At 59.5% G+C, this 23745-nt stretch overlaps 1 protein-coding gene across 1 annotated transcript in view; it reads left to right on the forward strand.

Annotated features, from left to right (window-relative positions):
• Nucleotides 1-20306, forward strand: part of ILK (integrin linked kinase) — a 33565-nt gene extending 13259 nt beyond the window's left edge. Inside the window, exons 2-4 of the mRNA XM_075582303.1 lie at nt 1083-1210; nt 18651-18772; nt 20160-20306. Of these exons, the coding sequence (XP_075438418.1) occupies nt 1168-1210; nt 18651-18772; nt 20160-20291 (297 nt within the window). The 5' untranslated portion in view covers nt 1083-1167 and the 3' untranslated portion in view covers nt 20292-20306. The remainder of the gene's footprint in view (nt 1-1082; nt 1211-18650; nt 18773-20159) is intronic.
• The last annotated feature ends 3439 nt before the right edge of the window (nt 20307-23745 follow it).

The following is a 23745-nucleotide window of genomic DNA, read 5'->3' on the forward strand; positions in this document are numbered from 1 at the left end:
ACGCTGGGATATATATAGTACAGACGCCGGGATATATAGTACCCACGCTGGGATATATAACACACACGCCGGGATATATAGTACCCACGCCGGGATATATAACACACGCCGGGATATATAGTACCCACGCCGGGATATATAACACACGCCGGGATATATAGTACCCACGCCTGGATATATAGTACCCACGCCGGGATATATAACACACACGCCGGGATATATAACACACACGCCGGGATATATAGTACACACGCCGGGATATATAACACACACGCCGGGATATATAGTACACACGCCGGGATATATAGTACACACGCCGGGATATATAACACACACGCCGTTATATATAACACACACGCCGGGATATATAGTACACACGCCGGGATATATAGTACCCACGCCGGGATATATAGTACACACGCCGGGATATATAGTACACACGCCGGGATATATAGTACCCACGCCGGGATATATAGTACACACGCCGGGATATATAGTACACACGCCGGGATATATAGTACCCACGCCGGGATATATAGTACACACGCCGGGATATATAGTACACACGCCGGGATATATAGTACCCACGCCGGGATATATAGTACACACGCCGGGATATATAGTACACACGCCGGGATATATAACACACACGCCGGGATATATAGTACACACGCCGGGATATATAGTACCCACGCCGGGATATATAGTACACACGCCGGGATATATACCACACACGCCGGGATATATAGTACACACGCCGGGATATATAGTACCCACGCCGGGATATATAGTACACACGCCGGGATATATAGTACACACGCCGGGATATATAGTACACACGCCGGGATATATAGTACACACGCCGGGATATATAGTACCCACGCCGGGATATATAGTACACACGCCGGGATATATAACACACACGCCGGGATATATAGTACACACGCCGGGATATATAGTACACACGCCGGGATATATAGTACCCACGCCGGGATATATAGTACACACGCCGGGATATATAGTACACACGCCGGGATATATAGTACACACGCCGGGATATATAACCCTCTCTGTCTCTGCAGGATTTTCTCTCACCCCAATGTACTCCCGGTACTCGGTGCCTGTCAGTCGCCCCCCGCGCCTCACCCCGTGCTGATCACTCACTGGATGCCGTACGGATCCTTGTACAATGTGCTGCACGAGGGGACCAGTGAGTAACACACAGAGGGGAGCACTGAGTAACACACGGAGGGGGAGCACTGAGTAACACGGAGGGGGAGCACTGAGTAACACGGAGGGGAGCACTGAGTAACACGGAGGGGAGCACTGAGTAACACGGAGGGGAGCACTGAGTAACACACGGAGGGGAGCACTGAGTAACACGGAGGGGGAGCACTGAGTAACACGGAGGGGAGCACTGAGTAACACACGGAGGGGAGCACTGAGTAACACACGGAGGGGAGCACTGAGTAACACACGGAGGGGAGCACTGAGTAACACACGGAGGGGAGCACTGAGTAACACGGAGGGGGAGCACTGAGTAACACGGAGGGGAGCACTGAGTAACACACGGAGGGGAGCACTGAGTAACACACGGAGGGGAGCAGTGAGTAACACACGGAGGGGAGCACTGAGTAACACACGGAGGGGAGCAGTGAGTAACACACGGAGGGGAGCACTGAGTAACGCACGGAGGGGGAGCACTGAGTAACACACGGAGGGGAGCACTGAGTAACACGGAGGGGAGCACTGAGTAACACACGGAGGGGGAGCACTGAGTAACACACGGAGGGGGAGCACTGAGTAACACGGAGGGGGAGCACTGAGTAACACGGAGGGGAGCACTGAGTAACACACGGAGGGGAGCACTGAGTAACACACGGAGGGGGAGCACTGAGTAACACACGGAGGGGAGCACTGAGTAACACGGAGGGGAGCACTGAGTAACACGGAGGGGAGCACTGAGTAACACGGAGGGGAGCACTGAGTAACACACGGAGGGGAGCACTGAGTAACACGGAGGGGAGCACTGAGTAACAGCCAATGGGAGGGAGCAGTGAGTAACACACGGAGGGGAGCACTGAGTAACACACGGAGGGGAGCACTGAGTAACACACGGAGGGGAGCACTGAGTAACACACGGAGGGGAGCACTGAGTAACACGGAGGGGAGCAGTGAGTAACACACGGAGGGGAGCACTGAGTAACACACGGAGGGGAGCACTGAGTAACACACGGAGGGCAGCACTGAGTAACACACGGAGGGGAGCACTGAGTAACACGGAGGGGACCAGTGAGTAACACACGGAGGGGGAGCACTGAGTAACACACGGAGGGGAGCACTGAGTAACACGGAGGGGAGCACTGAGTAACACGGAGGGGAGCACTGAGTAACACACGGAGGGGAGCACTGAGTAACACACGGAGGGGAGCACTGAGTAACACACGGAGGGGAGCACTGAGTAACACACGGAGGGGAGCAGTGAGTAACACACGGAGGGGAGCACTGAGTAACACGGAGGGGAGCACTGAGTAACACACGGAGGGGAGCACTGAGTAACACACGGAGGGGAGCACTGAGTAACACACGGAGGGGGAGCACTGAGTAACACACGGAGGGGAGCAGTGAGTAACACACGGAGGGGAGCACTGAGTAACGCACGGAGGGGGAGCACTGAGTAACACACGGAGGGGAGCACTGAGTAACACACGGAGGGGAGCACTGAGTAACACACGGAGGGCAGCACTGAGTAACACACGGAGGGGAGCACTGAGTAACACGGAGGGGAGCAGTGAGTAACACACGGAGGGGAGCACTGAGTAACGCACGGAGGGGGAGCACTGAGTAACACACGGAGGGGAGCACTGAGTAACACACGGAGGGGAGCACTGAGTAACACGGAGGGGAGCACTGAGTAACACACGGAGGGGAGCACTGAGTAACACACGGAGGGGAGCACTGAGTAACACACGGAGGGGGAGCACTGAGTAACACACGGAGGGGAGCAGTGAGTAACACACGGAGGGGAGCACTGAGTAACGCACGGAGGGGGAGCACTGAGTAACACACGGAGGGGAGCACTGAGTAACACACGGAGGGGAGCACTGAGTAACGCACGGAGGGGAGCACTGAGTAACACGGAGGGGAGCACTGAGTAACACACGGAGGGGAGCACTGAGTAACACACGGAGGGGGAGCACTGAGTAACATGGAGGGGAGCACTGAGTAACACACGGAGGGGAGCACTGAGTAACACGGAGGGGAGCAGTGAGTAACACACGGAGGGGAGCACTGAGTAACACACGGAGGGGAGCACTGAGTAACACACGGAGGGGAGCACTGAGTAACACGGAGGGGGAGCACTGAGTAACACGGAGGGGAGCACTGAGTAACACGGAGGGGAGCAGTGAGTAACACACGGAGGGGAGCACTGAGTAACACACGGAGGGGGAGCACTGAGTAACGCACGGAGGGGGAGCACTGAGTAACACGGAGGGGAGCACTGAGTAACACGGAGGGGAGCACTGAGTAACACGGAGGGGAGCACTGAGTAACACGGAGGGGAGCACTGAGTAACACGGAGGGGAGCACTGAGTAACACACGGAGGGGAGCACTGAGTAACACGGAGGGGAGCACTGAGTAACACACGGAGGGGAGCACTGAGTAACACACGGAGGGGAGCACTGAGTAACGCACGGAGGGGGAGCACTGAGTAACACACGGAGGGGAGCACTGAGTAACACGGAGGGGAGCACTGAGTAACACACGGAGGGGAGCACTGAGTAACACACGGAGGGGAGCACTGAGTAACACACGGAAGGGAGCACTGAGTAACACGGAGGGGAGCACTGAGTAACGCACGGAGGGGAGCACTGAGTAACACACGGAGGGGAGCACTGAGTAACACGGAGGGGAGCACTGAGTAACACACGGAGGGGAGCACTGAGTAACACGGAGGGGAGCACTGAGTAACACGGAGGGGAGCACTGAGTAACACACGGAGGGGAGCACTGAGTAACACGGAGGGGAGCACTGAGTAACACACGGAGGGGAGCACTGAGTAACACGGAGGGGAGCACTGAGTAACACACGGAGGGCAGCACGGAGTAACACACGGAGGGGAGCACTGAGTAACACGGAGGGGAGCACTGAGTAACACGGAGGGGAGCACTGAGTAACACACGGAGGGGAGCACGGAGGGGAGCACTGAGTAACACACGGAGGGGAGCACTGAGTAACACACGGAGGGGAGCACTGAGTAACACACGGAGGGCAGCACTGAGTAACACACGGAGGGGAGCACTGAGTAACACACGGAGGGGAGCACTGAGTAACACACGGAGGGGAGCACTGAGTAACACACGGAGGGGAGCACTGAGTAACACACGGAGGGGAGCACTGAGTAACACACGGAGGGGAGCACTGAGTAACACACGGAGGGGAGCAGTGAGTAACATGGAGGGGACCAGTGAGTAACACACGGAGGGGAGCACTGAGTAACACGGAGGGGACCAGTGAGTAACACACGGAGGGGAGCACTGAGTAACACACGGAGGGGAGCACTGAGTAACACGGAAGGGAGCACTGAGTAACACGGAGGGGAGCACTGAGTAACGGCCAATGGGAGGGAGCACTGAGTAACACACGGAGGGGGAGCACTGAGTAACGCACGGAGGGGAGCACTGAGTAACACGGAGGGGAGCACTGAGTAACACGGAGGGGAGCACTGAGTAACACGGAGGAGGAGCACTGAGTAACACGGAGGGGAGCACTGAGTAACACGGAGGGGAGCACTGAGTAACACACGGAGGGCAGCACTGAGTAACACGGAGGAGGAGCACTGAGTAACACGGAGGGGAGCACTGAGTAACACGGAGGGGAGCACTGAGTAACACGGAGGGGAGCACTGAGTAACACACGGAGGGGAGCACTGAGTAACACACGGAGGGCAGCACTGAGTAACACGGAGGGGAGCACTGAGTAACACACGGAGGGCAGCACTGAGTAACACACGGAGGGCAGCACTGAGTAACACGGAGGGGAGCACTGAGTAACACGGAGGGGAGCACTGAGTAACACACGGAGGGGAGCACTGAGTAACACACGGAGGGGAGCACTGAGTAACACACGGAGGGGAGCACTGAGTAACACACGGAGGGCAGCACTGAGTAACACACGGAGGGCAGCACTGAGTAACACGGAGGGGACCAGTGAGTAACACACGGAGGGGAGCACTGAGTAACACACGGAGGGCAGCACGGAGTAACACGGAGGGGAGCACTGAGTAACGGCCAATGGGAGGGAGCAGTGAGTAACACACGGAGGGGAGCACTGAGTAATGGCCAATGGGAGGGAGCAGTGAGTAACACACGGAGGGGAGCACTGAGTAACACACGGAGGGGAGCACTGAGTAACACGGAGGGCAGCACTGAGTAACACACGGAGGGGAGCACTGAGTAACGGCCAATGGGAGGGAGCAGTGAGTAACACACGGAGGGGAGCACTGAGTAACACACGGAGGGCAGCACGGAGTAACACGGAGGGGAGCACTGAGTAACACACGGAGGGGAGCACTAAGTAACACACGGAGAGGAGCACTGAGTAACACACGGATGGGAGCACTGAGTAACACACGGAGGGGAGCACTGAGTAACACACGGAGGGCAGCACTGAGTAACACACGGAGGGGAGCACTGAGTAACACACGGAGGGCAGCACTGAGTAACACACGGAGGGGAGCACTGAGTAACACACGGAGGGGAGCACTGAGTAACGCACGGAGGGGAGCACTGAGTAACGCACGGAGGGGAGCACTGAGTAACACACGGAGGGGAGCACTGAGTAACACACGGAGGGGAGCACTGAGTAACACACGGAGGGCAGCACTGAGTAACGCACGGAGGGGAGCACTGAGTAACGCACGGAGGGCAGCACTGAGTAACACACGGAGGGGAGCACTGAGTAACACACGGAGGGGAGCACTGAGTAACACACGGAGGGGAGCACTGAGTAACACGGAGGGGGAGCACTGAGTAACACGGAGGGGAGCACTGAGTAACACGGAGGGGAGCAGTGAGTAACACACGGAGGGGAGCACTGAGTAACACACGGAGGGGGAGCACTGAGTAACGCACGGAGGGGGAGCACTGAGTAACACGGAGGGGAGCACTGAGTAACACGGAGGGGAGCACTGAGTAACACGGAGGGGAGCACTGAGTAACACGGAGGGGAGCACTGAGTAACACGGAGGGGAGCACTGAGTAACACACGGAGGGGAGCACTGAGTAACACGGAGGGGAGCACTGAGTAACACACGGAGGGGAGCACTGAGTAACACACGGAGGGGAGCACTGAGTAACGCACGGAGGGGGAGCACTGAGTAACACGCGGAGGGGAGCACTGAGTAACACGGAGGGGAGCACTGAGTAACACACGGAGGGGAGCACTGAGTAACACACGGAGGGGAGCACTGAGTAACACACGGAAGGGAGCACTGAGTAACACGGAGGGGAGCACTGAGTAACACGGAGGGGAGCACTGAGTAACACACGGAGGGGAGCACTGAGTAACACGGAGGGGAGCACTGAGTAACACACGGAGGGGAGCACTGAGTAACACGGAGGGGAGCACTGAGTAACACGGAGGGGAGCACTGAGTAACACACGGAGGGGAGCACTGAGTAACACGGAGGGGAGCACTGAGTAACACACGGAGGGGAGCACTGAGTAACACGGAGGGGAGCACTGAGTAACACACGGAGGGCAGCACGGAGTAACACACGGAGGGGAGCACTGAGTAACACGGAGGGGAGCACTGAGTAACACGGAGGGGAGCACTGAGTAACACACGGAGGGGAGCACGGAGGGGAGCACTGAGTAACACACGGAGGGGAGCACTGAGTAACACACGGAGGGGAGCACTGAGTAACACACGGAGGGCAGCACTGAGTAACACACGGAGGGGAGCACTGAGTAACACACGGAGGGGAGCACTGAGTAACACACGGAGGGGAGCACTGAGTAACACACGGAGGGGAGCACTGAGTAACACACGGAGGGGAGCACTGAGTAACACACGGAGGGGAGCAGTGAGTAACACACGGAGGGCAGCACTGAGTAACACACGGAGGGGAGCACTGAGTAACATGGAGGGGACCAGTGAGTAACACACGGAGGGGAGCACTGAGTAACACGGAGGGGACCAGTGAGTAACACACGGAGGGGAGCACTGAGTAACACACGGAGGGGAGCACTGAGTAACACGGAAGGGAGCACTGAGTAACACGGAGGGGAGCACTGAGTAACGGCCAATGGGAGGGAGCACTGAGTAACACACGGAGGGGGAGCACTGAGTAACGCACGGAGGGGAGCACTGAGTAACACGGAGGGGAGCACTGAGTAACACGGAGGGGAGCACTGAGTAACACGGAGGAGGAGCACTGAGTAACACGGAGGGGACCAGTGAGTAACACACGGAGGGGAGCACTGAGTAACACACGGAGGGGAGCACTGAGTAACACGGAAGGGAGCACTGAGTAACACGGAGGGGAGCACTGAGTAACGGCCAATGGGAGGGAGCACTGAGTAACACACGGAGGGGGAGCACTGAGTAACGCACGGAGGGGAGCACTGAGTAACACGGAGGGGAGCACTGAGTAACACGGAGGGGAGCACTGAGTAACACGGAGGAGGAGCACTGAGTAACACGGAGGGGAGCACTGAGTAACACGGAGGGGAGCACTGAGTAACACACGGAGGGCAGCACTGAGTAACACGGAGGAGGAGCACTGAGTAACACGGAGGGGAGCACTGAGTAACACGGAGGGGAGCACTGAGTAACACGGAGGGGAGCACTGAGTAACACACGGAGGGGAGCACTGAGTAACACACGGAGGGCAGCACTGAGTAACACGGAGGGGAGCACTGAGTAACACACGGAGGGCAGCACTGAGTAACACACGGAGGGCAGCACTGAGTAACACGGAGGGGAGCACTGAGTAACACGGAGGGGAGCACTGAGTAACACACGGAGGGGAGCACTGAGTAACACACGGAGGGGAGCACTGAGTAACACACGGAGGGCAGCACTGAGTAACACACGGAGGGCAGCACTGAGTAACACGGAGGGGACCAGTGAGTAACACACGGAGGGGAGCACTGAGTAACACACGGAGGGCAGCACGGAGTAACACGGAGGGGAGCACTGAGTAACGGCCAATGGGAGGGAGCAGTGAGTAACACACGGAGGGGAGCACTGAGTAATGGCCAATGGGAGGGAGCAGTGAGTAACTCACGGAGGGGAGCACTGAGTAACACACGGAGCGGAGCACTGAGTAACACGGAGGGCAGCACTGAGTAACACACGGAGGGGAGCACTGAGTAACGGCCAATGGGAGGGAGCAGTGAGTAACACACGGAGGGGAGCACTGAGTAACACACGGAGGGCAGCACGGAGTAACACGGAGGGGAGCACTGAGTAACACACGGAGGGGAGCACTAAGTAACACACGGAGAGGAGCACTGAGTAACACACGGAGGGGAGCACTGAGTAACACGCGGAGGGGAGCACTGAGTAACACACGGAGGGCAGCACTGAGTAACACACGGAGGGGAGCACTGAGTAACACACGGAGGGCAGCACTGAGTAACACACGGAGGGGAGCACTGAGTAACACACGGAGGGGAGCACTGAGTAACGCACGGAGGGGAGCACTGAGTAACGCACGGAGGGGAGCACTGAGTAACACACGGAGGGCAGCACTGAGTAACGCACGGAGGGGAGCACTGAGTAACACACGGAGGGCAGCACTGAGTAACGCACGGAGGGGAGCACTGAGTAACGCACGGAGGGCAGCACTGAGTAACACACGGAGGGGAGCACTGAGTAACACACGGAGGGGAGCACGGAGGGGAGCACTGAGTAACACACGGAGGGGAGCACTGAGTAACACACGGAGGGGAGCACTGAGTAACACACGGAGGGCAGCACTGAGTAACACACGGAGGGGAGCACTGAGTAACACACGGAGGGGAGCACTGAGTAACACACGGAGGGGAGCACTGAGTAACACACGGAGGGGAGCACTGAGTAACACACGGAGGGGAGCACTGAGTAACACACGGAGGGGAGCAGTGAGTAACACACGGAGGGCAGCACTGAGTAACACACGGAGGGGAGCACTGAGTAACATGGAGGGGACCAGTGAGTAACACACGGAGGGGAGCACTGAGTAACACGGAGGGGACCAGTGAGTAACACACGGAGGGGAGCACTGAGTAACACACGGAGGGGAGCACTGAGTAACACGGAAGGGAGCACTGAGTAACACGGAGGGGAGCACTGAGTAACGGCCAATGGGAGGGAGCACTGAGTAACACACGGAGGGGGAGCACTGAGTAACGCACGGAGGGGAGCACTGAGTAACACGGAGGGGAGCACTGAGTAACACGGAGGGGAGCACTGAGTAACACGGAGGAGGAGCACTGAGTAACACGGAGGGGACCAGTGAGTAACACACGGAGGGGAGCACTGAGTAACACACGGAGGGGAGCACTGAGTAACACGGAAGGGAGCACTGAGTAACACGGAGGGGAGCACTGAGTAACGGCCAATGGGAGGGAGCACTGAGTAACACACGGAGGGGGAGCACTGAGTAACGCACGGAGGGGAGCACTGAGTAACACGGAGGGGAGCACTGAGTAACACGGAGGGGAGCACTGAGTAACACGGAGGAGGAGCACTGAGTAACACGGAGGGGAGCACTGAGTAACACGGAGGGGAGCACTGAGTAACACACGGAGGGCAGCACTGAGTAACACGGAGGAGGAGCACTGAGTAACACGGAGGGGAGCACTGAGTAACACGGAGGGGAGCACTGAGTAACACGGAGGGGAGCACTGAGTAACACACGGAGGGGAGCACTGAGTAACACACGGAGGGCAGCACTGAGTAACACGGAGGGGAGCACTGAGTAACACACGGAGGGCAGCACTGAGTAACACACGGAGGGCAGCACTGAGTAACACGGAGGGGAGCACTGAGTAACACGGAGGGGAGCACTGAGTAACACACGGAGGGGAGCACTGAGTAACACACGGAGGGGAGCACTGAGTAACACACGGAGGGCAGCACTGAGTAACACACGGAGGGCAGCACTGAGTAACACGGAGGGGACCAGTGAGTAACACACGGAGGGGAGCACTGAGTAACACACGGAGGGCAGCACGGAGTAACACGGAGGGGAGCACTGAGTAACGGCCAATGGGAGGGAGCAGTGAGTAACACACGGAGGGGAGCACTGAGTAATGGCCAATGGGAGGGAGCAGTGAGTAACTCACGGAGGGGAGCACTGAGTAACACACGGAGCGGAGCACTGAGTAACACGGAGGGCAGCACTGAGTAACACACGGAGGGGAGCACTGAGTAACGGCCAATGGGAGGGAGCAGTGAGTAACACACGGAGGGGAGCACTGAGTAACACACGGAGGGCAGCACGGAGTAACACGGAGGGGAGCACTGAGTAACACACGGAGGGGAGCACTAAGTAACACACGGAGAGGAGCACTGAGTAACACACGGAGGGGAGCACTGAGTAACACGCGGAGGGGAGCACTGAGTAACACACGGAGGGCAGCACTGAGTAACACACGGAGGGGAGCACTGAGTAACACACGGAGGGCAGCACTGAGTAACACACGGAGGGGAGCACTGAGTAACACACGGAGGGGAGCACTGAGTAACGCACGGAGGGGAGCACTGAGTAACGCACGGAGGGGAGCACTGAGTAACACACGGAGGGGAGCACTGAGTAACGCACGGAGGGGAGCACTGAGTAACACACGGAGGGCAGCACTGAGTAACGCACGGAGGGGAGCACTGAGTAACGCACGGAGGGCAGCACTGAGTAACGCACGGAGGGGAGCACTGAGTAACACACGGAGGGGAGCACTGAGTAACACGGAGGGGAGCACTGAGTAACACACGGAGGGGAGCACTAAGTAACACACGGAGAGGAGCACTGAGTAACACACGGAGGGGAGCACTGAGTAACACACGGAGGGGAGCACTGAGTAACACACGGAGGGCAGCACTGAGTAACACACGGAGGGGAGCACTGAGTAACACACGGAGGGCAGCACTGAGTAACACACGGAGGGGAGCACTGAGTAACACACGGAGGGGAGCACTGAGTAACGCACGGAGGGGAGCACTGAGTAACGCACGGAGGGGAGCACTGAGTAACGCACGGAGGGGAGCACTGAGTAACACACGGAGGGGAGCACTGAGTAACACACGGAGGGCAGCACTGAGTAACGCACGGAGGGGAGCACTGAGTAACGCACGGAGGGCAGCACTGAGTAACACACGGAGGGGAGCACTGAGTAACACACGGAGGGGAGCACTGAGTAACACACGGAGGGGAGCACTGAGTAACACGGAGGGGGAGCACTGAGTAACACGGAGGGGAGCACTGAGTAACACGGAGGGGAGCAGTGAGTAACACACGGAGGGGAGCACTGAGTAACACACGGAGGGGAGCACTGAGTAACGCACGGAGGGGGAGCACTGAGTAACACGGAGGGGAGCACTGAGTAACACGGAGGGGAGCACTGAGTAACACGGAGGGGAGCACTGAGTAACACGGAGGGGAGCACTGAGTAACACGGAGGGGAGCACTGAGTAACACACGGAGGGGAGCACTGAGTAACACGGAGGGGAGCACTGAGTAACACACGGAGGGGAGCACTGAGTAACACACGGAGGGGAGCACTGAGTAACGCACGGAGGGGGAGCACTGAGTAACACGCGGAGGGGAGCACTGAGTAACACGGAGGGGAGCACTGAGTAACACACGGAGGGGAGCACTGAGTAACACACGGAGGGGAGCACTGAGTAACACACGGAAGGGAGCACTGAGTAACACGGAGGGGAGCACTGAGTTACACGGAGGGGAGCACTGAGTAACACACGGAGGGGAGCACTGAGTAACACGGAGGGGAGCACTGAGTAACACACGGAGGGGAGCACTGAGTAACACGGAGGGGAGCACTGAGTAACACGGAGGGGAGCACTGAGTAACACACGGAGGGGAGCACTGAGTAACACGGAGGGGAGCACTGAGTAACACACGGAGGGGAGCACTGAGTAACACGGAGGGGAGCACTGAGTAACACACGGAGGGCAGCACGGAGTAACACACGGAGGGGAGCACTGAGTAACACGGAGGGGAGCACTGAGTAACACGGAGGGGAGCACTGAGTAACACACGGAGGGGAGCACGGAGGGGAGCACTGAGTAACACACGGAGGGGAGCACTGAGTAACACACGGAGGGGAGCACTGAGTAACACACGGAGGGCAGCACTGAGTAACACACGGAGGGGAGCACTGAGTAACACACGGAGGGGAGCACTGAGTAACACACGGAGGGGAGCACTGAGTAACACACGGAGGGGAGCACTGAGTAACACACGGAGGGGAGCACTGAGTAACACACGGAGGGGAGCAGTGAGTAACACACGGAGGGCAGCACTGAGTAACACACGGAGGGGAGCACTGAGTAACATGGAGGGGACCAGTGAGTAACACACGGAGGGGAGCACTGAGTAACACGGAGGGGACCAGTGAGTAACACACGGAGGGGAGCACTGAGTAACACACGGAGGGGAGCACTGAGTAACACGGAAGGGAGCACTGAGTAACACGGAGGGGAGCACTGAGTAACGGCCAATGGGAGGGAGCACTGAGTAACACACGGAGGGGGAGCACTGAGTAACGCACGGAGGGGAGCACTGAGTAACACGGAGGGGAGCACTGAGTAACACGGAGGGGAGCACTGAGTAACACGGAGGAGGAGCACTGAGTAACACGAAGGGGAGCACTGAGTAACACGGAGGGGAGCACTGAGTAACACACGGAGGGCAGCACTGAGTAACACGGAGGAGGAGCACTGAGTAACACGGAGGGGAGCACTGAGTAACACGGAGGGGAGCACTGAGTAACACGGAGGGGAGCACTGAGTAACACACGGAGGGGAGCACTGAGTAACACACGGAGGGCAGCACTGAGTAACACGGAGGGGAGCACTGAGTAACACACGGAGGGCAGCACTGAGTAACACACGGAGGGCAGCACTGAGTAACACGGAGGGGAGCACTGAGTAACACGGAGGGGAGCACTGAGTAACACACGGAGGGGAGCACTGAGTAACACACGGAGGGGAGCACTGAGTAACACACGGAGGGCAGCACTGAGTAACACACGGAGGGCAGCACTGAGTAACACGGAGGGGACCAGTGAGTAACACACGGAGGGGAGCACTGAGTAACACACGGAGGGCAGCACGGAGTAACACGGAGGGGAGCACTGAGTAACGGCCAATGGGAGGGAGCAGTGAGTAACACACGGAGGGGAGCACTGAGTAATGGCCAATGGGAGGGAGCAGTGAGTAACTCACGGAGGGGAGCACTGAGTAACACACGGAGCGGAGCACTGAGTAACACGGAGGGCAGCACTGAGTAACACACGGAGGGGAGCACTGAGTAACGGCCAATGGGAGGGAGCAGTGAGTAACACACGGAGGGGAGCACTGAGTAACACACGGAGGGCAGCACGGAGTAACACGGAGGGGAGCACTGAGTAACACACGGAGGGGAGCACTAAGTAACACACGGAGAGGAGCACTGAGTAACACACGGAGGGGAGCACTGAGTAACACGCGGAGGGGAGCACTGAGTAACACACGGAGGGCAGCACTGAGTAACACACGGAGGGGAGCACTGAGTAACACACGGAGGGCAGCACTGAGTAACACACGGAGGGGAGCACTGAGTAACGCACGGAGGGGAGCACTGAGTAACGCACGGAGGGGAGCACTGAGTAACGCACGGAGGGGAGCACTGAGTAACACACGGAGGGGAGCACTGAGTAACGCACGGAGGGGAGCACTGAGTAACACACGGAGGGCAGCACTGAGTAACGCACGGAGGGGAGCACTGAGTAACGCACGGAGGGCAGCACTGAGTAACGCACGGAGGGGAGCACTGAGTAACACACGGAGGGGAGCACTGAGTAACACACGGAGAGGAGCAGTGAGTAACACACGGAGGGGAGCACTGAGTAACACACGGAGGGGAGCACTGAGTAACACACGGAGGGCAGCACTGAGTAACACACGGAGGGGAGCACTGAGTAACACACGGAGGGCAGCACTGAGTAACACACGGAGGGGAGCACTGAGTAACACACGGAGGGGAGCACTGAGTAACGCACGGAGGGCAGCACTGAGTAACGCACGGAGGGGAGCACTGAGTAACGCACGGAGGGGAGCACTGAGTAACGCACGGAGGGGAGCACTGAGTAACGCACGGAGGGGAGCACTGAGTAACACACGGAGGGGAGCACTGAGTAACACACGGAGGGGAGCACTGAGTAACACACGGAGGGGAGCACTGAGTAACACACGGAGGGGAGCACTGAGTAACACACGGAGGGGAGCACTGGGTAACACACGGAGGGCAGCACTGAGTAACACACGGAGGGGAGCACTGAGTAACACACGGAGGGCAGCACTGAGTAACACACGGAGGGGAGCACTGAGTAACACACGGAGGGGAGCACTGAGTAACGCACGGAGGGCAGCACTGAGTAACGCACGGAGGGGAGCACTGAGTAACGCACGGAGGGGAGCACTGAGTAACACACGGAGGGGAGCACTGAGTAACACACGGAGGGGAGCACTGAGTAACACACGGAGGGCAGCACTGAGTAACACACGGAGGGGAGCACTGAGTAACACACGGAGGGGAGCAGTGAGTAACACACGGAGGGGAGCACTGAGTAACACACGGAGGGGAGCACTGAGTAACACGGAGGGGAGCACTGAGTAACGCACGGAGGGGAGCACTGAGTAACACACGGAGGGCAGCACTGAGTAACACACTGAGGGGAGTACTGAGTAACACACGGAGGGGAGCACTGAGTAACACACGGAGGGGAGCACTGAGTAACACACGGAGGGGAGCACTGAGTAACACACGGAGGGGAGCACTGAGTAACACACGGAGGGGAGCAGTGAGTAACACACGGAGGGCAGCACTGAGTAACACACGGAGGGGAGCACTGAGTAACACACGGAGGGGAGCACTGAGTAACACACGGAGGGCAGCACTGAGTAACACACGGAGGGGAGCACTGAGTAACGGCCAATGGGAGGGAGCAGTGAGTAACACACGGAGGGGAGCACTGAGTAACATACGGAGGGGAGCACTGAGTAACACACAGAGGGGAGCACTGAGCAACACACGGAGGGCAGCACTGAGTAACACACGGAGGGGAGTACTGAGTAACACACGGAGGGGAGCACTGAGTAACACGGAGGGGAGCACTGAGTAACACGGAGGGGAGCACTGAGTAACACACTGAGGGCAGCACTGAGTAACACACGGAGGGGAGCACTGAGTAACACGGAGGGGAGCACTGAGTAACAGCCAATGGGAGGGAGCAGTGAGTAACACACGGAGGGGAGCACTGAGTAACACACGGAGGGGAGCACTGAGTAACACACGGAGGGGAGCACTGAGTAACACACGGAGGGGAGCACTGAGTAACACACGGAAGGCAGCACTGAGTAACACACGGAGGGGAGCACTGAGCAACACACGGAGGGCAGCACTGAGTAACACACGGAGGGGAGCACTGAGTAACACACGGAGGGGAGCACTGAGTAACACGGAGGGGAGCACTGAGTAACACACGGAGGGCAGCACTGAGTAACACACGGAGGGGAGCACTGAGTAACACGGAGGGGAGCACTGAGTAACAGCCAATGGGAGGGAGCAGTGAGTAACACACGGAGGGGAGCACTGAGTAACACACGGAGGGGAGCACTGAGTAACACACGGAGGGGAGCACTGAGTAACACACGGAGGGGAGCACTGAGTAACACACGGAGGGGAGCACTGAGTAACGCACGGAGGGCAGCACTGAGTAACGCACGGAGGGGAGCACTGAGTAACACACGGAGGGGAGCACTGAGTAACACACGGAGGGGAGCACTGAGTAACACACGGAGGGGAGCACTGAGTAACACACGGAGGGGAGCACTGAGTAACACACGGAGGGGAGCACTGAGTAACACACGGAGGGGAGCACTGAGTAACACACGGAGGGGAGCACTGAGTAACACACGGAGGGCAGCACTGAGTAACACACGGAGGGGAGCACTGAGTAACACGGAGGGGAGCACTGAGTAACGGCCAATGAGAGGGAGCAGTGAGTAACACACGGAGGGGAGCACTGAGTAACACACGGAGGGGAGCACTGAGTAACACACGGAGGGGAGCACTGAGTAACGGCCAATGGGAGGGAGCAGTGAGTAACACACGGAGGGGAGCACTGAGTAACACACGGAGGGGAGCACTGAGTAACACACGGAGGGGAGCAGTGAGTAACACACGGAGGGGAGCACTAAGTAACACACGGAGGGGAGCACTGAGTAACGGCCAATGGGAGGGAGCAGTGAGTAACACACGGAGGGGAGCACTGAGTAACACACGGAGGGGAGCACTGAGTAACACGGAGGGGAGCACTGAGTAACACACGGAGGGCAGCACTGAGTAACACACGGAGGGCAGCACTGAGTAACACACGGAGGGGAGCACTGAGTAGCACACGGAGGGGAGCACTGAGTAACACACGGAGGGGAGCACTGAGTAACACACGGAGGGGAGCACTGAGTAACACACGGAGGGGAGCACTGAGTAACACACGGAGGGGAGCACTGAGTAACACACGGAGGGGAGCACTGAGTAACACACGGAGGACAGCACTGAGTAACACACGGAGGGGAGCACTGAGTAACACGGAGGGGAGCACTGAGTAACGGCCAATGGGAGGGAGCATTGAGTAACACACGGAGGGGAGCACTGAGTAACACACGGAGGGGAGCACTGAGTAACACACGGAGGGGAGCACTGAGTAACGGCCAATGGGAGGGAGCACTGAGTAACACACGGAGGGGAGCAGTGAGTAACACACGGAGGGGAGCAGTGAGTAACACACGGAGGGGAGCAGTGAGTAACACACGGAGGGGAGCACTGAGTAACACACGGAGGGGAGCACTGAGTAACACACGGAGGGGAGCACTGAGTAACACACGGAGGGGAGCACTGAGTAACACACGGAGGGGAGCACTGAGTAACACACGGAGGGGAGTACTGAGTAACACACGGAGGGGAGCACTGAGTAACACACGGAGGGGAGCACTGAGTAACGGCCAATGGGAGGGAGCACTGAGTAACACACGGAGGGGAGCACTGAGTAACGGCCAATGGGAGGGAGCAGTGAGTAACACGGGGTGAGTGATATGCGGTAGGGAGAGTGTCCCCTACGACTCAGTGTCACCTCCGACCCCCTGTCTGTGTGTGTCCTGTCCGACCCCCTGTGTGTGTGTGTGTGTGTGTCGTGTCCGACCCCCTGTGTGTGTGTCTGTGTGTGTCCTGTCCGACCCCCTGTGTGTGTGTTTGTGTGTGTCCTGTCCGACCCCCTGTGTGTGTGTCTGTGTGTGTCCTGTCCGACCCCCTGTGTGTGTGTGTGTGTGTATTTTGTCCCGTCCGACCCCCTGTGTGTGTGTGTGTGTCCCGTCCGACCCCCCTGTGTGTGTCCCGTCCGACCCCCTGTGTGTGTGTGTCCCGTCCGACCCCCCTGTGTGTGTCCCGTCCGACCCCCTGTGTGTGTGTGTGTGTCCCGTCCGACCCCCTGTTTGTGTCCCGTCCGACCCCCCTGTGTGTGTGTGTCCCGTCCGATCCCCTGTGTGTGTGTATGTGTCCCGTCCGATCCCCTGTGTGTGTGTATGTGTTCCGTCCGATCCCCTGTGTGTGTGTGTGTGTGTGTGTGTGTCCCGTCCGACCCCCTGTGTGTGTGTGTGTCCCGTCCGATCCCCTGTGTGTGTGTGTGTCCCGTCCGACCCCCTGTGTGTGTGTCCCGTCCAACCCCCTATGTGTGTGTTCCGTCCGACCACCTGGGTGTGTGTCCCGTCCGACCCCCTGTGTGTGTGTGTGTGTCCCGTCCGATCCCCTGTGTGTGTGTGTGTCCCGTCCGACCCCCTGTGTGTGTGTCCCGTCCAACCCCCTATGTGTGTGTTCCGTCCGACCACCTGTGTGTGTGTCCCGTCCGACTCCGTGTGTGTGTGTGTTCCGTCCGACCACCTGGGTGTGTGTCCCGTCTGACTCCGTGTGTGTGTGTGTCCCGTCCGACCCCCTGTCCCCCGTCCGACGCCCTGTGTGTGTCCCGTCCAACCCCCTGTGTGTGTGTGTCCCGTCCGACCCCCTGTCCCCCGTCCGACGCCCTGTGTGTGTCCCGTCCAACCCCCTGTGTGTGTGTGTCCCGTCCGACCCCCTGTCCCCCGTCCAACGCCCTGTGTGTGTCCCGTCTGACCCCCTGTGTGTGTGTGTCCCGTCTGACCCCCTGTCCCCCGTCCGACGCCCTGTGTGTGTCCCGTCCGACCCCCTGTGTGTGTGTGTCCCGTCTGACCCCCTGTCCCCCGTCTGACCCCCTGTGTGTGTGTCCCGTCTGACCCCCTGTGTGTGTCCCGTCTGACCCCCTGTGTGTGTCCCGTCTGACCCCATGGACCTTCTGTGTGCCCCCCTCAGATCTGGTGGTGGATCAGTGCCAGGCGGTGAGGTTTGCGCTGGACATTTCCCGCGGTATGGCTTTCCTTCACACGCTGGAGCCGCTCATCCCGCGCCATTATCTCAACAGCCGTAGCATCATGGTGAGTCACATGACCTGGGGGCCGGGTAAGCCTGTATCGGGCACATATAACCAATAAGTAACCATGGAAGGAAGCTGACCCAGGGAGTAACCTGATTGCCATTACTTGGAGTCGGGAAGGAATTCACTTCCCCTTATGAGATATCATTGGTAATGTGCCCCATGGGTTTCTGTTTGCCTGCCCCTGGGGTTTCTGTTTGCCTGCCCCGGGGGTTTCTGTTTGCCTGCCCCTGGGGTTTCTGTTTGCCTGCCCCTGGGGTTTCTGTTTGCCTGCCCCTGGGGTTTCTGTTTGCCTGCCCCGGGGGTTTCTGTTTGCCTGCCCCGGGGGTTTCTGTTTGCCTGCCCCTGGGGTTTCTGTTTGCCTGCCCCGGGGGTTTCTGTTTGCCTGCCCCGGGGGTTTCTGTTTGCCTGCCCCTGGGGTTTCTGTTTGCCTGCCCCTGGGGTTTCTGTTTGCCTGCCCCTGGGGTTTCTGTTTGCCTGCCCCTGGGGTTTCTGTTTGCCTGCCCCTGGGGTTTCTGTTTGCCTGCCCCTGGGGTTTCTGTTTGCCTTCCCCGGGGGTTTCTGTTTGCCTGCCCCAGGGGGTTTCTGTTTGCCTGCCCCTGGGGTTTCTGTTTGCCTGCCCCGGGGGTTTCTGTTTGCCTGCCCCGGGGGTTTCTGTTTGCCTGCCCCGGGGGTTTCTGTTTGCCTGCCCCGGGGGTTTCTGTTTGCCTGCCCCGGGGGTTTCTGCCTGCCTGCCCCTGGGGTTTCTGTTTGCCTGCCCCGGGGGTTTCTGTTTGCCTGCCCCGGGGGTTTCTGTTTGCCTGCCCCGGGGGTTTCTGTTTGCCTGCCCCTGGGGTTTCTGTTTGCCTGCCCCGGGGGTTTCTGTTTGCCTGCCCCGGGGGTTTCTGTTTGCCTGCCCTGGGGGTTTCTGTTTGCCTGCCCCGGGGGTTTCTGTTTGCCTGCCCCTGGGGTTTCTGTTTGCCTGCCCCGGGGGTTTCTGTTTGCCTGCCCCGGGGGTTTCTGTTTGCCTGCCCCGGGGGTTTCTGTTTGCCTGCCCCGGGGGTTTCTGTTTGCCTGCCCCGGGGGTTTCTGTTTGCCTGCCCCGGGGGTTTCTGTTTGCCTGCCCCGGGGGTTTCTGTTTGCCTGCCCCTGGGGTTTCTGTTTGCCTGCCCCGGGGGTTTCTGTTTGCCTGCCCCGGGGGTTTCTGTTTGCCTGCCCCGGGGGTTTCTGTTTGTCCTTTCTCAGTGTCACGATGCCCAGGATCCTATGGCAGAAATGGCTCTTGTTAACCTGTGCCCTCCCCTCGCCCTGCTACATGTTGCACCTTGCCCCTTAACCCCTCGTAAGCGCTTCACCCCTCCCCAGCCCTCATTATCATGCGCTTTCTAACCCCCCGCTCCCATCCCCAGATTGACGAGGATATGACGGCTCGGATCAGCATGGCGGATGTGAAGCTCACCTTCCAGTGCCCAGGGCGCATGTACTGCCCCGCGTGGGTGGCACCCGAAGGTGTGTGTGTGTGTCCGGGTCACAAGATGTAACTCCCTTACATCCTTCCCCCCGCTCTCTTCCTCCCTCCTCTCCCTGCTCTCCCTCCTCTCCCTCCCCTCCCCAACACTCTCCTCCCACCCCCTCACTCTCCCACCCCCTCACTCTCCTCCCACCCCCTCACTCTCCTCCCACCCCCTCACTCTCCTCCCACCCCCTCACTCCCCTCCCACCCCGTCACTCTCCCCTCCCACCCCCTCACTCTCCCACCCCCTCACTCTCCTCCCACCCCCTCACTCTCCTCCCACCCCCCTCACTCTCCCACCCCCTCACTCTCCTCCCACCCCCCTCACTCTCCTCCCACCCCCTCACTCTCCTCCCACCCCCTCACTCTCCTCCCACCCCCTCACTCCCCTCCCACCCCGTCACTCTCCCCTCCCACCCCCTCACTCTCCCACCCCCTCACTCTCCCACCCCCTCACTCTCCTCCCACCCCCTCACTCCCCTCCCACCCCGTCACTCCCCCCTCCCACCCCCTCACTCCCCCCTCCCACCCCATCACTCCCCCCTCCCACCCCATCACTCCCCCCTCCCACCCCATCACTCCCCCTCGCACCCCATCACTCCCCCCTCGCACCCCATCACTCCCCCCTCACACCCCATCACTCCCCCCTCACACCCCATCTCCCCCCTCACACCCCATCTCCCCCCTCACACCCCATCTCCCCCCTCACACCCCATCTCCCCCCTCACACCCCTTCTCCCCCCTCACACCCCATCTCACCCTCACACCCCATCTCCCCCCCTCACACCCCATCTCCCCCCTCCCACCCCATCTCCCCCCTCCCACCCCATCACTCCCCCCTCCCACCCCATCACTCCCCCCTCCCACCCCATCACTCCCCCCTCCCACCCCATCACTCCCCCCTCCCACCCCATCACTCCCCCCTCCCACCCCATCACTCCCCCCTCCCACCCCATCACTCCCCCCTCCCACCCCATCACTCCCCCCCTCCCACCCCATCACTCCCCCCTCCCACCCCATCACTCCCCCCTCCCACCCCATCACTCCCCCCTCCCACCCCATCACTCCCCCCTCGCACCCCATCACTCCCCCCTCGCACCCCATCACTCCCCCCTCCCACCCCATCACTCCCCCCCTCCCACCCCATCACTCCCCCCTCGCACCCCATCACTCCCCCCTCGCACCCCATCACTCCCCCCTCGCACCCCATCTCCCCCTCACACCCCATCTCCCCCCTCACACCCCATCTCCCCCCTCACACCCCATCTCCCCCTCACACCCCATCTCCCCCCTCACACCCCATCTCCCCCCTCACACCCCATCTCCCCCCTCACACCTCATCTCCCCCTCACACCCCATCTCCCCACCCCTCACTCCCTCCCTCTTCTTACGCCCAACCTCCTCCCCTCCCACTCCCCCCACATCCCTTCACTCCCCCCCACCTCCCTTTCACTACCCCCCCACCTCCCTTTCACTACCCCCCCACCTCCCTTTCACTCCCCCCCACCTCCCTTTCACTCCCCCCCACCTCCCTTTCACTCCCCCCCACCTCCCTTTCACTCCCCCCCACCTCCCTTTCACTCCCCCCCACCTCCCTTTCACTCCCCCCCACCTCCCTTTCACTCCCCCCCACCTCCCTTTCACTCCCCCCCACCTCCCTTTCACTCCCCCCCACCTCCCTTTCACTCCCCCCCACCTCCCTTTCACTCCCCCCCACCTCCCTTTCACTCCCCCCCACCACCTCCCTTTCACTCCCCCCCACCCACCTCCCTTTCACCCCCCCCCCCCCACCTCCCTTTCACTCCCCCCCCCCCACCTCCCTTTCACTCCCCCCCACCACCTCCCTTTCACTCCCCCCCACCACCTCCCTTTCACTCCCCCCCCACCACCTCCCTTTCACTCCCCCCCACCACCTCCCTTTCACTCCCCCCCCACCACCTCCCTTTCACTCCCCCCCCCACCTCCCTTTCACTCCCCCCCCACCTCCCTTTCACTCCCCCCCCACCTCCCTTTCACTCCCCCCTCCCCACCTCCCTTTCACTCCCCCCTCCCCACCTCCCTTTCACTCCCCCCCTCCCCACCTCCCTTTCACTCCCCCCTCCCCACCTCCCTTTCACTCCCCCCTCCCCACCTCCCTTTCACTCCCCCCTCCCCACCTCCCTTTCACTCCCCCCTCCCCACCTCCCTTTCACTCCCCCCTCCCCACCTCCCTTTCACTCCCCCCTCCCCACCTCCCTTTCACTCCCCCCTTCCCACCTCCCTTTCACTCCCCCCCCACCTCCCTTTCACTCCCCCCCCACCTCCCTTTCACTCCCCCCCACCTCCCTTTCACTCCCCCCCCACCTCCCTTTCACTCCCCCACCTCCTTTTCACTCCCCCCCCACTTCCTTTTCACTCCCCCCCACTTCCTTTTCACTCCCCCCTCCCCACCTCCCTTTCACTGTCCCCCACCTCCCTTTCACTCCCCCCCCACTTCCTTTTCACTCCCCCCCCACTTCCTTTTCACTCCCCCCCACCTCCCTTTCACTCCCCCTCCCACCTCCCTTTCACGCCCCCCTCCCACCTCCCTTTCACTCCCCTCCTATAAGGGATCTGTCTGAACATTCAGGATGAATGCTGACAAGAAGTGATATCATCTGGTCCGAAACCACCACGGCCATCTTGCTTCCTGGCAAATCCTGTCTTTACTCCCCTGACAGGAAATCAACCTCTCTTTGGTTGTCATTGCCAGCAGCTGCCACTGGCCTTTTAAAGGCAGGCAGTTGCTACTAGTCTTTGCTCGTGCAAAGTACTAGTTACCTTGTCCTGTCTGAGCTCCGTTTTGCCTGCCACCTGCCTCGACCTCAGAACCGGACCTGACTACGCTTTGCCTGCTGCCTGCCTCGACCCCGGAACATATCTGATTACTCTTGCATCCCTGGCCTCTGATACCAGGCCAAGGTCGTGTATTACTCTTTAACTCTGCCCTGCGGGTCCGTATCCTGTTTGCAGTCAGCAACGTTACTCGTTGCACGAGCCACGCAATAGACCCCATAGTGGTTGCGAACACCGTTTCCCGTCAGGGCCGGATTCTGGGAACCCATGCTACCCGTCTAACTACGCTGGATCATAAACTGGATTCAATCTCCGCTACGCTGCAGACCCTGTGCAATCACCTCAGTACACCCAGGGTGATTCCATCTGTGCCCGCGCCTTTAGCTCGTGACGCTGCACCAGTGTCTGTGGTCCTAAGAGAGCCCCGGATCCTGACTCATGTCCTCCGCTATGGAGAGCTTCTCTCAGCTTGCAGAGGACTCTTAAACCAGTGTCAGATGCAGTTCAACGCATAACCATCATCGTTCTCTTCCCACCACTCTCGTGTGGCATATGTCTTCTCGCTCCTCACGGATGAAGCATTAGCTTGGGTGTCGCGTCTTTATGAAAAGTGTTCCCCCTTGTTGAACGATTCCGTCGCCTTCATGCAGACCTTCCGGCTAATCTTT

This window comes from Ascaphus truei, unplaced genomic scaffold (genome assembly GCF_040206685.1).
Source record: "Ascaphus truei isolate aAscTru1 unplaced genomic scaffold, aAscTru1.hap1 HAP1_SCAFFOLD_2152, whole genome shotgun sequence".
Lineage (NCBI taxonomy): Eukaryota > Metazoa > Chordata > Amphibia > Anura > Ascaphidae > Ascaphus > Ascaphus truei.